Source organism: Drosophila tropicalis, unplaced genomic scaffold (assembly GCF_018151085.1).
Source record: "Drosophila tropicalis isolate 14030-0801.00 unplaced genomic scaffold, ASM1815108v1 contig_845, whole genome shotgun sequence".
Classification (NCBI taxonomy): Eukaryota; Metazoa; Arthropoda; class Insecta; order Diptera; family Drosophilidae; genus Drosophila; species Drosophila tropicalis.
Window position 1 is genome coordinate 10,346,884 of NW_027173338.1, and position 14,150 is coordinate 10,361,033.

At 39.6% G+C, this 14,150-nt stretch overlaps 1 protein-coding gene across 1 annotated transcript; it reads right to left on the minus strand.

The window, feature by feature from the left end:
- Positions 1-3,476: 3,476 nt before the first annotated feature.
- Positions 3,477-8,348, minus strand: bsf (bicoid stability factor). The gene is given in 6 exon segments (XM_068294580.1): positions 3,477-4,154; positions 4,218-4,305; positions 4,307-5,931; positions 5,999-7,325; positions 7,387-7,912; positions 8,092-8,348. Coding segments are annotated over 6 exon segments (4,245 nt in total). The 5' UTR covers positions 8,232-8,348; the 3' UTR covers positions 3,477-3,615.
- Positions 8,349-14,150: the final 5,802 nt, after the last annotated feature.

The window sequence follows — 14,150 nt, forward strand, 5'->3', positions numbered from 1 at the left end:
TATGAAGGCAAGGATTTTGTGCATGATCCTTGAGGAGACTTACACTGTCATGGGTAAAGTAGCCTAGAGGATCGCAGCGCCACATTTGATGGCAATAGAGTCTTTGACTCCTAATCTTAGCCGTTTCGTCGAGCAAGTCTGGCAAGATATAGTCTCCGATTTTCATGAGCGTTTGTGAATTAAATTGTACTGGCCCAAAGATGTGACCCCCGGGAACTGCTTCAGGTTTCGGAGACACACCAAATCCATTAAATCGAGAGGTGGCCAAAATTGAGGCCTTAAGATGAAGAAGTCTAAACTGGTTTGGGGTACAGTAGAGCTCTTTCATTCGATGCAGGGCAAGGACACAATCGCTTTCTGTAATATGAGATGTTGGATTTTCCGGATCGACGGTTCTATTTAGATAACTGTGCACATGCTTGGCAAATTCAAAGCTACCCAATCTTGTGGCCGAGATGCCTTGGCATACCCTGAAGTCCGCATTGGGTGGGAATGTTTCGCTTCTGGCATCCACCACAATCAAGCAAATTCGTTCATATACACCGCCTATACAGACCATGCTTGATCTTGGCATAAATCTTTGTTTCATTAGCTTATCCTCGATCTTTGACTCCACGGAATTGGAGTAAGTTACATCTATTGTGTAGGCATGATTCCACCAGGTGGTTGTAGTAAATGCAAGAATGTATGGCATTAACCATGTTTGGTTTTGCCATTCCATTTTAACCGGAACAAAGATGACACAACTGTGATCCACCTCTTGGCCATCCTTGGTCTTTAGATGTAAATGATCATGAGTGTACTCGTCGAGGGTACGAAAATATAAAGTGCATGTCTCCAATTCAGTGCCGATTTGCAATCCATTTGATGATTCCAAAGCTGGAGACCAACATGACTGTATGTCCTGCGGTTTCACATACATATTCAAAGCCATCTCGTTGACAGCGGAGGAGGTCTCTACCAATTGGACAGGATCAACAGTCATTGTCTGAAGCATCAGAAGTCGAAGAAATGCCGCCTCATCTAAAACCACAATATCATTGGCCGCAACTAAAATACATGCCTTTGTAATTAAATCTAATAAAAGATCTGGATCCATCTCCTCATGAATCTTCAAAAAATCCGAATTATATTGCTTCACAAAAGTTCTGATTTGCTGCCCCTTAGCTGACAGTTCACATAAACGGGGAGTTTCGGTTCTACCAAGTCCATTATTCACACATAGATCGACGGCTGGCATATCATCAAAACTGTGACCCACTCCACCACATTCCAAGTGATAGGGCACTAGGGGATCAGCCCACATAGCCGGAATATAGTCCATGCTAGACTCTTCCGTTCTTATAATTTCAGACTCCATCAAATTCGGGCTTGGATGTGGCGGCATTGGCTCAAGAAACATCTTTGCTATTACATCCAAGGCATCTGGAGATCGTGGGAAACTCATGTTCGGAATTAAACAAATATTTCTGTATCTTTTTGTTTCTTCTTCTTTCAATTCTTTCATTTAGCTTGAAATATATGGCAACACCCTGTCATTAACAAAGTCCCGAATACACTACATTTTTGAAGTGAAAAAATCTAGAAATCTAGTCAAAATTCTAGATCATGCTAGTAATATATGCTATATTCTCAAAATGATTTTGGCCACTGATTAGTTCAGTGCTAACTTTACTGCTTTCTCGGAATAATTATTTTGAATTTTATTTTAATTACTTTAACCACATGTATGTATTTACTTATTTTTTAAGGTTAATTTTCTATTTCCAATTGATACACATATGTACATACATAGGTATATTTTCTCATTTAATATGTATTACTGATTTCTAGCAGTGTATTTTCACAATATTCAGCCGTTCTTGGCGTTGCCAGACTACTCTAACTTCAAAAACTTTTCAGCCGAGCGAACTTAAATTTTCCTACAATTAACTTAACTTTGGTATTAAAAATCTAGTAAATGATCGATTGGATATGACTGGGTCTATGTGGCGAAAACAAAAACTATTGAAGACTCTGCAGGAGCGAAGGAAAACTTATATCCAGGCTTTGGCATTTATTCAGAGGATATCAAAAACCAAACCCCTTGGTTGGGTTACTTCAATGTTGGATTGAAAGAATCGTAGCACTGTGGTGGTCGAATTGTTGGCAATCTTTCCATATATTAATGATCCCAACTACTTTATGACGAGAGGAATGAAACGCCCGATTGATAGAGAGACCAATCAGATGAATGAAATCCAAACAACTGAACTATTAGAGCTCACTGAAAATAAGTCCTTAGAACGCAATTGATTCGGAAGCCTTATCAAATTTATGAAATGGGTTCACTTTTCATAAAACAAATTGGATAGTTCCTGTTATGAAGATAATTATATTAAAAAAAACCAGAGGGCCGGGGCTAACTTCGACCGCGTCAAAGTTTGTATACCCTTGCAACTTTTTTGGTAACTCTATCCTTACCTATTAGCCATCAATGTGGAAGAACGTTTTATCTAAAAAGGCTTAAGCTTGAGAAAGAAAGGCCTACAATCATAGGAAATAACGAAGATATTGATCAAAGTCACTGTTTTCCACCGATCGTTCCTATGGGAGCTATATGATATAGTCACCCGATCTTTATCAAATTCGGCACAGTTATTAACATATATATTAAATTAAGAAATGTTTAATTTAAAAGCAATCGCGTTAAAAGTAACGAAGTTATTTACAAAAGTCACTGTTTTCGACCAATCGTTCCTATGGGAGCTATATGATATAGTCACCTGATCTTGATCAAATTTGGCATAGTCGCTTATAGGCGTAGTAAACTCTCTAATATTAAGTTTCACGACAATAGCACAGAAAATAACGAAGTTATTGAGAAAGTCACTGTTCGTGACTTGGCCGTTTGTATGGGAGCTATATGATATAGTCACCCGATCTTGATCAAATTTGGCATAGTCGCTTATAGGCAAAGTAAACTCTCTAATATTAAGTTTCACGATAATAGCATAGAAAATAAGGAAGTTATTGAGAAAAGTCACTGTTCGTGACTTTGGGGTTTGTATGGGAGCTATATGATATAGTGGTCCGATCCGGCTGAATCCGAGATATACAACGCCTGCAGTATATACAAGCCTACGTGCAAAATTTCAGCTCTGTAGCTCTTACGGTCTAGGAGGAGTTTGCGTTGATCCAGACGGACGGACGGACGGACGGACGGACGGACGGACGGACATGGCTAGTTGAACTCGTCTCGTCGTGCTGATCAAGAATATATATACTTTGTATGGTCGGAGATGCTTCGTTCTATGCGTTGCACACTTCTGACCAAAATTAATATACCCTTTTTGCAAGGGTATAAAAAAAGGTACATGATTTTGACTAACTTTACTGCAAATTAAAAGAGAATAGCAAATCGTTCGTTTCAAGTTCAATAATTTCAATACAAATGAATAGAGAATTAAAGAACTATTTAAGGCGAAACATAAACATAAAGAATGAAAACAATTAAATTTATTATAATATGTTCTTTCAACATATTTAGCCATATGTAAATACTTAAAAAAATAATAAGTAATTATTTTAGGATTAAACTAGAAAACGAAATATCTCGGACTCGATTTCGTTAAACTAAACCTTTCCTGGCTTGTGTGGAACTGTTTCAGGTTTATTTGGTGAGACATCATCATCGCTGCTCGACGAGGAGGAAGAAGAGCTAGAATCATTTGCTTTCGTCTTCTTCTCTGGTATTGTGTAGGGGAATTTCTGTGATTTCTCCTCAACGGCCTGTTTCAGACGCAACAAAGCAGTGCGATTGATATTCTCCAGGGAAACATCCTTAATGGCATTGGCGACAACATCCAAGGCTTTGTCCGTGTTGCCTTTGGTGGTTTGAATGTCAATTAAACAGGAATAGGCATTGCCAATGGCACCCTCGGATATTTTGCTGCCCCTCAACTGGGAAATCACTGTGGAGGCCAGTTTCTCGTCTTGCTGTTCTCGGGCCGTTTGTAGCACACGCTGGAACATGAGTCGAGGAGCACTTGAGAGATATTTATCCCAGATTTGCTTGGAGGCTACCTCCTGGCCATTGGATATTAAGTGCATCCACAACACATTCATGGGACCCAATTGATTGTGTCCAGCAAATTTCTCTGCCAATGATTCATCTGCGAGAGATACACAAAAAGATTAACAATTGACCCAAGGAGATTGCGTTTTTATGGACTTACATTGCGCCACCAATTCGGGATGTTTCTCCAGTATGCCCACAGCACCGCCACGTGGGAATTTCTCGGCCTGTTTAGCTGCCTCCTCGGGGGGTCTTAACAGCATCAATTTCTGTGCTCAATTGCTTGAGAAATTCACTCGCCTTGCCAGCCACAATATTGGCATGACAATATCGATTATCAAAGGACACAAGTCGCTTCTGTTCATCGTTCAATTGTTGCCCAATTTTACGTAGATTATCCAAATCCCCGGAAGCGGCAATTTTATTCAAATAGAATTTGAAAATCTTCGGCTGCGGATGAAGTTTCTCGGCCAGAAGTTCTTCAACATATTTGGTGGCCTCAGTCAGGCGGTCGGCACGTACCAGGAGTTCTATGAGTCGTGATGTATCTAGTGCATTGACTTTTTCGCCACTTATAAAGTTCCTCTTAAAGGCAATGGCTCCATCTATATCATTGGCCAATATGGCTTTGCGGAAACCAGTCACATTGGAAACAGGTTTGGGTGCCGCAGGTGCTGCTGCAAGTTTCTTTGCCTCTGGTTCCTTTTTAATTGGAGTTGGATCTGATGCTTGTTCCTGCTTAACTTCCTCGGAATTTATTTGCCGCTTTGAGCGCTTTGCGGCTTTAGTCGCCTGTTGAGTTTCTGGCACGACAAATGGCACTTCCATGTTCTTGCGCTTGAGCAACTCGGCAAGTTTCAGGAGGAAACCATCGGTGGGTTGTACCGCCTCCTCTTGCATTTTTGTCCACAGACCTAAAGCCTTTTCAGCCTCGTCGGCCTTGTCGTAGCTAAGCAAAAGTGTGTAATAAATCTTATTTCTATCAATGTGGCCCAAATCTTTGGTGGCTTCAATCAATCCCTCAAGGGGTTGCAACAATCCTTCGCTACGATAACGATCACAGGCACTGCTTATCCTCTGAGGACGTGTGCGAAGACCAGGAGTCTCCAGAATCTTGCGAGCTTGACGCACACGACCACATTCCACGAAGGAGAAGACCAAATCGTACAAACTATTCACTTCACCGTGGATACCTGTGCTCAGGTCGGTTAAGCGCTGAAGGTTCGTGGCATCCTCTTTTTGGATGAGGCGACAGGCCAGTTCGTTCTTCCACGGGGTAGATTTATATTTCTGGCAAATCTCCTCGAAGGTATCGATGGCTTTAGGTATGTCATCTTTGGCCAAGTGAACTTTAATCAATGGACCCAGCAGCACATTGGTGGGCACAATATAATTAAGAGACACTAGAGCATCGAAGACACGCTTCAGTTTCTCCGGCTGACCCGCCTCGGCCAGGGCATTGAGCACACGCCACACAGTGCTGACATAGTTGAAGCTACCCTCACTTTCATTGAACACTGCATCCTTCTTATTCTCCTCCAGCACTTTGAAAGCCTCCTCCACACGTTCTTCTTGCAATAGGAGATCAGCTAGACGAACTGCCTTAAAGTTGTCTAATTGGAAACTCGATTCCTTTGCCTTCAATTTAGCATAGTAGGCCAAAGCATCAGAGCTGCGTTTGTGATGGGTGTAAAGATCAATCAACTGGGCATAGATGCCAATGGGAATTTGGAATTTCTCAGTTTCAAATTTCTCAATGACCTGCAATGTTTTCTCGAGATTTTGTGAGCGGAAACAGGCGTTTAATAGTTGGCGCTTAATGTTGTTGGCATTCTCACCCTTGGCCTCCACATTGACTATAAAACGTTCCAGTTCTAGACAAGAGAAAAGAAAACAAGAAGATCAGATAATGCTTTCTCACTCTTGCCGTTTATTACTCACCATCGATGGAGAGGGAATCCAAGGTACGTTTACCACTGTTAGGCAAAGGTGTGGGTTCCAGTTCGCCGGAGCTGAGTTTGCCCAGCAATTCGGATACTTTTGGTGTCATCTCAGAGCCTATTATCTCGGACAGAACGGTGGCTTTGCCACTACTTATGGATAGACCTTGTTTCACCAAACCATCGAGAATCTTCTCTAGAATCGGGACTCGTTCGCGCTTAAAGTAAATTGCTGCCTCATGCACTATGCTGCCCACAACATCATTTGCTACACTTGTGGTAGTGGGAGCCTCTCCATCACTGGCCACATGGTCCTCCTCGGCAGTCGCCGCTTCTGACTTGTTGTTGGCACGCAGTTGCAAACCCTCATGGATTTGTCTGACGCAGCGGATAAACGAAGCATAATCCTTGGTATGGCTGAGAGCTAGAATCAACGGTTGCCGGAACAGTATGGGCACATAGTAGGCACGACTTTGTTCCATAATTTTTGCAGCATCGGCCAATTGATGAGTGACCAAGGCGGAATATACGGCAGAGGTGACTGCCGTAGAATTTGGTACTCCGGCATCCCTGAGAGATGTCACAATGCGATCCCAGTTCTTTTCTTTGAGGTTGGGTATCACATAATCTCGAATTGTCTCTGAATTTGGGTACAACGAGAATTCTTGCTGCATGCGTCGCACAATATCCAGCACTTGATTGGACTCCACGGAGCAGAACAAAGGCCAGAAATAATGCTGTCTAATGGGTAATCCCGCATTCTTCATCTCCTGCAACAGGGGCAATGCATTGTTTACCACGCCGTTAGTCAGACCCGCTTCGGTGGCAATTGTTAGAGCCTTTGGATTGAGACCCTCTGCTTGGAGGGTTCTGCAAATTGACAAAATCTTTTCCACCGGACGATTTGCCTTAACCAATTGCCGAACAAAGAAAGCTCCCACATCGACTTGTTCGCCATTGACACGCGTTGTTCTTGGCATTAGGCGGAGCAATTTCAGAGCCACATCCTCGAAACCCTTGTTGACCAGGCGGAGTATAATATTCACCGCATCTTGATTGAATCCAGGCGATATACGCAATTTGCTTAGCACTTCATCCGACTTTTCACCATTGCCATGGATGGTTAGGGTATAAACAATGTCTAGCAAATCCTTGTCTAACAAGATAATCTCTTTATGCTCACATTCGGCCAGAGTTTCGTGCAACGCCGCCAGATCTCCATGACGGGCAAAAGCACACAACAAGGTGGTATATGTATCTGCACTGGGTTCCAAACCAGCTTGTTTCATCACGCCCAGAATGCCCTTGGCGGATTCCAAATCATTAGCCTAGAATGGAATGGAGAATTATTTAATTATGGTTTCCTACTTCGCATAAATATAGTCCTACCTGTGAGTGCCCCAAGATCAGGGAGTTAAAGACATTTTCATTCACTGGCAAACTTTTACCCCTCATAAATTCCAGTATCCTTGTGGCTCCTTCTATATCCCCCTGCTGGCAATAGCGTGCGATTAATCTTTGGTAGGTAACACGATTCGGTTCAATGCCTTTGGCCTCGATCTCCGCTAGAAAATCGGTTGGAGCAAATTGATGCTCATTTTCCAGATACACCCGCAACAGGGCATTGTAGTGAGAGATATCCATTGGCACATTAAGGGCATTCAGAGTTTTCCAGATTTCCTGAACCAAAGCTGTACGCACTTCGGGTAGCTCCTCGGGCACCAGATTGCCACAGCAACGGATCACCAGGAGCGACTGGGAACTGGTCGCTGTACGATGTGTGCGTATTTCATCGAGCACCTCCTCCAGATCACGTCGTGAGATGCGTCCAATGCGTCGTACATCTTGATCAAGTCGTTTAATTTGCCTGTCCAGGCTCATTTCCGATTTAGGAGCTGCCGCATTGCTGGCGAAGCTAATTGGAGAGAGTTTATTAGGTTATGTAAACATTTTCAACTGCTTTTCACAGATCAGATAGACAAGTTTTCAATGGAACAGCCGCTTGGCTATGAACTGGGCATTGCGGTCTCTCCAGTTATATCCACAATTTACATAAAATACATCATGCATTGCGTAATGCCGGTGCCTACTTACTTCTGAAACTGGCCGCAAATACATGGGGCATTGGTCAGCAGATTGTTGCTCTCGTTCTCACGTACCGAATTGACCACCACGTTTCGTGTGAAGCCGGCAAAATACCGCAGCAATTTACCCGTTCGTAATATGGAAGCCATGATTAATATATATTTTATTTAATAAATTTGATTTACTAATTAAAAAGAAATACTTTGCTTGCAGGCAGTGCAGCGCGCACACACACGGTCTGGTAGGGTTGTCAAGTGTGGCTAAGCGTATCGATAGCAAATCAATAACATAATGACAAACGATAACGTTGTGCCGATAGCATCGTCAACGATACCGTGGCTCGGATAACGTTGATAACGATAACCCTGCTCCCATAACGTAGATAGCCGATAACAAATCGACATTTGAAAGTCGAAAATTTTTCTTTAAAGACGTTGGAAAATGTTTATACATATACATTGCAAATAAGGAAATCAAAATTTAGACTGTCTGGGTAAAAATTAAAGTTACTTGCTAATTTTAATTAAAAATACATATGTATAGATTTAAATCTGTACGAATCTTGATCGTGAAGTATGTAAAGTGATCGAGTTTATTTCAAATTTTTGACAGTTAAAAAACTCCCCTAATTTTCTACCATTTTTAACACACTTAAATTTTATATGTATTAATATCCAGCAACATACCAAATTTGATGAAAATCCGAACAAAAATATCCAAGTTATGCATATAAACGTTTACGCTAAAATAGGCTTCAGTTTCGCAATAGATTGATGATACCGTAAGGCTTTTCAGAGACTTCAGGGATAGGAAATGCAACTAATGCACCAGCGCAAACCCACCTGATTAAGAGAGAAAAAGGATGAGCGCTTGTTTCTCTTTTGAATTTACCCCATTGAAGAGAGACCGTAGTACGACGGATTTTAGCAACTTTTTATTTGTATGTTTTGCATTTGCTGCTTCTGCTGCCACTGCTGCAGTCGACGACGACGACGACGACGGTGACTGAGACAACGACGTAGCTTTCAGCTTTCTTTTGTGTCCGGCCATTTGCGCTGTTTGGCTGCATTTCATTTGCAAAAGTTTCGTTGCACATTGCGGGTCGACAGCACGGGTACGCGGAACATTGATGATTGTCGTTATTGTTGTTGCTGTTGTCGGTGTTGTTGCTGGTGGTGGTGGTGTTGGCTGTGGTTGTGTATGTGCATAATTTCTTGTTCCATCGCACAAGTATTTTTTCTTTGCTTGCGGTTTACGCGTCATTGTCCGTCACATTGCAATTCGTCGTCGGGCTTTTTTGCGCCCTGGCCTTTTAATAAGTCATTGTCGTCGGTGTTTGCTGCTGACGCCGCTGACGCTGCTGCTGGTGGATGATGATATGCATGACAGGTGCATTGTGGGATCAATTCCAACACTGGTAAGCATCATCCACATAATGTCATCTCGCGTAAGACGAAGAAGAAGAAGAATGATAAAATTGAGGATTAAAATCCACAAACATTCATACGTACATTACATACATATATATGTACGTACTTACATATGTGCGTACTTACATATGTATGTACATATATGCACACACATTTGTATGTACTTTTCAGCAAGTGCGCTCTGCCTGCATTACAAATGAGAGGGAGAGCCAAGTGCAAAAGACACAGAGAGAGAGAGAGAGGTAGTGTGAGAGAGCCGACAAAAATTGCAATACACACAAACAAATTGCCACGCAAAAAGGCGGCCGGCTCGCTGCCCCTTCCCAGCCCCCACCCAACATACGCCGTTCTTCATATATGCACTTACACATACATATGTATATGTACGTTTATATATGTATGTATGTATGTATGTAGTGTCTGATTGTTTCTCACTGTGTCCATTGGATGCACTTGGTGCGATTCATTTGATTTTATTACCATTTTTGCTGCCGCTGCGTTGGCGTCATTTCGCCGTTGTTCCGTTCCGTTGTTGTCTCGGTTTCGGTCTCGGTCTCGGATCTCGTATCTCAGTCTCTCTAGGCTGTGGGGGTCTTTCGGTTTTTGCTTAAACATGGCAACCCTGGTTCCCCCCAACACACACACTCACACACCAACACTGAAATGCGTTGGTGAAAAAAGTTCTCTACCCTTTTTGCCAGTATGGAGCGCGACTTTGAAATGCATGGAACACTGAATAACTATCTCAAAGTGCAGTTTCGTAATTCTAAAAAATAAATTAAAATTAAATTCCAACAAATGTTCAATTTTCAAAGATACATGCTTGAAAATTCCCAAAAATCAAAAATGTGTGATCAAAAAAGTGTTAAAAATTTTAACTTAAAAAAAATGCAAAAAATTTCAGAAATAGTTTAATACTTATTAAAACCAAAATAAAAACTATTGAAACAAAATGGCTAAACAAGAGTTGACACACAAAAAAAAACTTAATTCCATTGAATCGCAATTTCCTTACATTTGATGATGACCTACGACAAAGGAAATGAAGTCATACCAATACACCGAAAGCACACATATGCATGTATGTACACACACACACACACACACACACCCACAAAGTGCAGCGGGCCCTACCAAACCACAACAACAACAACTTGAACGTTGACTGCACTGCGCATGCATCTCACATACACACACACACACACACACACACACACACACATTTATACGTTTGGTCAATGTATTTGTGCGCTTTGTTCATCAAGAGAGAGAGAGGGAAAACGAATTAAAAAGAAATGAACAAAAAAAAAAACGCATTTACAAGTCAAAGTAAACTTTGAGCCAAATTTTCAAGAGAAAAAAATGCATCAATTAAAATTCTTCAAATAGTTCAAGTAATTACTTTCTAATTAGAAAACTCCTTTTTTTGTGATTTTGGCAATTTGTAGTTTTTTTTTTTTTATTTATTACAATTTTTTTCTTTTCGCGCCATTGTTAGTTTCACTTGACGAGAGATTTCCCATGACGCTTTTCCCCTTTTCTTTTCATCGCTTCAACTATGGTTTATGTTTTCAATTTTAAAGATCGAGAAAAACTCTTTAGAGAAAGAAAACATTTCTTTTAATTAAGTATGAAGACAACAATCCCCAGTAAATCGTTGGAAAATTCACATTCACATTTCGCCAATTCATTTTCGAAAATTTTACATTTTTAGTTCAAACTAAACTAAATGTCCTCAAGGTTCTCAATTCTAGTTTTATTAAGTGTAGAAAATTCCTTAAATAAAGTGGTGCTAAAAAAAAATGTTTTACTGAAACAAATTTATATATGTATGTACATATGTGCATTTAAAGTGATGTTACACTTAAAAGTTTGTGTGTTGATAAGAAATTTATTTAACTATCAGTGTTTGGTTCTTTAAAATTGTTAATTCACGTTGGCTAAATAAATAAGGCTGTACATTGATATAATTTTAAATATATTCACTGACAAGGATATCAAATTCATTAATGAAAATTGGATAATCTATATATTTGAGGTTTTACCTTTTATTACTTTTGTGAGTCATTTTTTCCTACTTTAATGTTGTTGCTAATTATTAGTTTTTTTTTTTCTGCTATGACCTTGAGTAGGAATATCATGTGAAAGACTGCCAGATACACAAATTATTCATCAGAATTTCCATAGAAATCGAAACACAAACTGTAGCAAAAAGAACAATTACATAAATAATAAAAACGAATAAAGAAACTTAAAAAAAGCGAGAAACTTGAAGACATTTCAAACTGCGCACGCGTTGCTATAATTTTGTTTTTACTATTGTTAAAAAACAAAATTAATTTATCAAATGAAGAAAACGAACAGACTTGGAAAAACCAAAAGAAACCAAAAGAAAAAGTGCTTTAAACCGCAATACTAGAAAGGGATGGATAATGTATGGCCAAAGGACAATGGTTCAAGTGCAAAGAGGATGTTGCAATAGCAACACACACACACACACACACACACACACACACATACAAAAGAAGTGCATAGTTGTTGGTGGTGTCAGTCTGTGGTGAGTTTTGGCCATATTGCGTATACGACATGTGGTAGATATGACTCCTTGCTTGGTTTGCTGCTGTTGTTAGTCAGTTATTTATAGAAGAGAAAACTAAGGAACTCCTGAACATAGATGACAGCCTTGATTCCGCCCTTGAACTAACATTGAGACGCTACAGAACCAAAGATGATGATGATGTTTCCTGCATATCGCCCACTTTTTCCATTTCGCGTAAAACTCAGACTGGCTAGTTTTACACTTGGCTCTATTTCACAGCTGGAAACCAGTCCGTCGACAGGGTCAATAGGGGGGTGGGAGCTAGGAGGGAGGGCGCCAAAGGGATGCATAGCATGCTGCATGTGTCCCCAGTGAAGCGTTGACATTCGTTCATCAAGTGATGGCTTCTTTTATAATAGTTGAACCCTTTGAATTCTTGTCCTTGTTGAAAATATGTCCAGGCCTTTGACATTGATTTTGTATGTGTGTGTGTGTGTGTGTGTGTGTGCGGTTTCCAATTGCTTCTCTGATGTCTCAATTGTTATCGTTGTTGTTTGCTTATGTCATGGCATTTCACTTGATTTTGTTTTCGTTTACCTATGTATTTATGGGCTACAGCAAAAGCGAAATCGAATTTCCAATAGATTAATTACTAAATTGTTTATGAAACTATTAAATAAACAAAACTAGATACCTGCCAACACTCACAATACAATAACATTGAAATCAAAACATATTTGCTATTTGCGATAACTTTTCCAGATACCTAATCAATAAACATACATATATACAATTCATCGGATATATCATTAGGTCATCTTTCAATACGATTGATCTACGTACAAACTATTGTGTTTATTGTCTTCAAAATAAATATATGTCAAACTATTGAATATACACAGAAAATGTCTATTTTAAATATCAATAAAAATATTTATTTTTATGTCTTTCCCATTTAATGGCACAGTTCTTGAGTAAAAATCTTTACTGGAACACAAACTGGTGGTCAATTTAACAATTCTTGCAAATATAACTCAAACACAGGATTATATTAATCATTGATTAAAAGAAATACAGAAAGTACGTGTTCCTTTGAACATTACAATATTCTCAAAGAAAGTCAGGTGATTTGATGCTCGGCTCGTTCGTGGAAATGATCAAATTGAACGTAAAAAGGCATATGTAAAAATGGTTGACGATATCGTGTGATCATTCCCTCAAAGCACCTGATTTCGTCTTGAGCAAACTGAGCTGATGGTATGACACATTAATTATTTACTTGAATCTGTGTCATCTAAAGAAATCGACCATTGGTGGGGCAAGGTCAATAATGCTTTTTACTCTGAGGTCTTTTCTTATCTATGGCAAATATGATAACGATAAATGAGGATAGTGGATGATGAAAGAACCTTTGCGATTGCGTTTTGTATGGTTATAATGATATGTAAATGTCTTTATAGGAGATATTTAGGAGTTCTTCAAACCCAGAGAACAGAACACAGCGAATTTAGGGAAATATTTTTTAGCTTAGCTGTATTGTATTGATAGCTGTCCAGTGATTAGCAAGAGATATTTATTTGAAGTAGTCCATTCCACTCTATAAATTTATACATTTTATGAAATTGAGAAAAGCACAAATAATCATTCTTATTAACTCCCATACTCAATGATGTCATTCAATTTGTTCTACTTTGCTTTGTTTTCTGCAATGTGAATAAATAATTATGAGAAAACATCTGAAGAATAGTGAAAACGAAATATTTATAGTATATACTATATATGTATGTATATCTGTGATGATAATAATTGAAACTTTCGCAAACAAAAGACAGCGTAAATTGTTGGCAAATTGAATTTTGTGAGTAAATATACGCAAATATGTGTACACACACACACACACACTGAGATACTTACACATACAAAGAGACTGAGATACAGATGCAATTGCGGTTACATTTACAGATAGATAAATATATAGATAGATAGAAAGACCGAGGAGACAGACAGAATTCAGTTAGAAAGAGTCAGAGGTAGCTACGATTCACAAAGTCAGAACTTTGTGTATCTGATGCTCTGTAGATTTGTAATGCCCTCTTCAT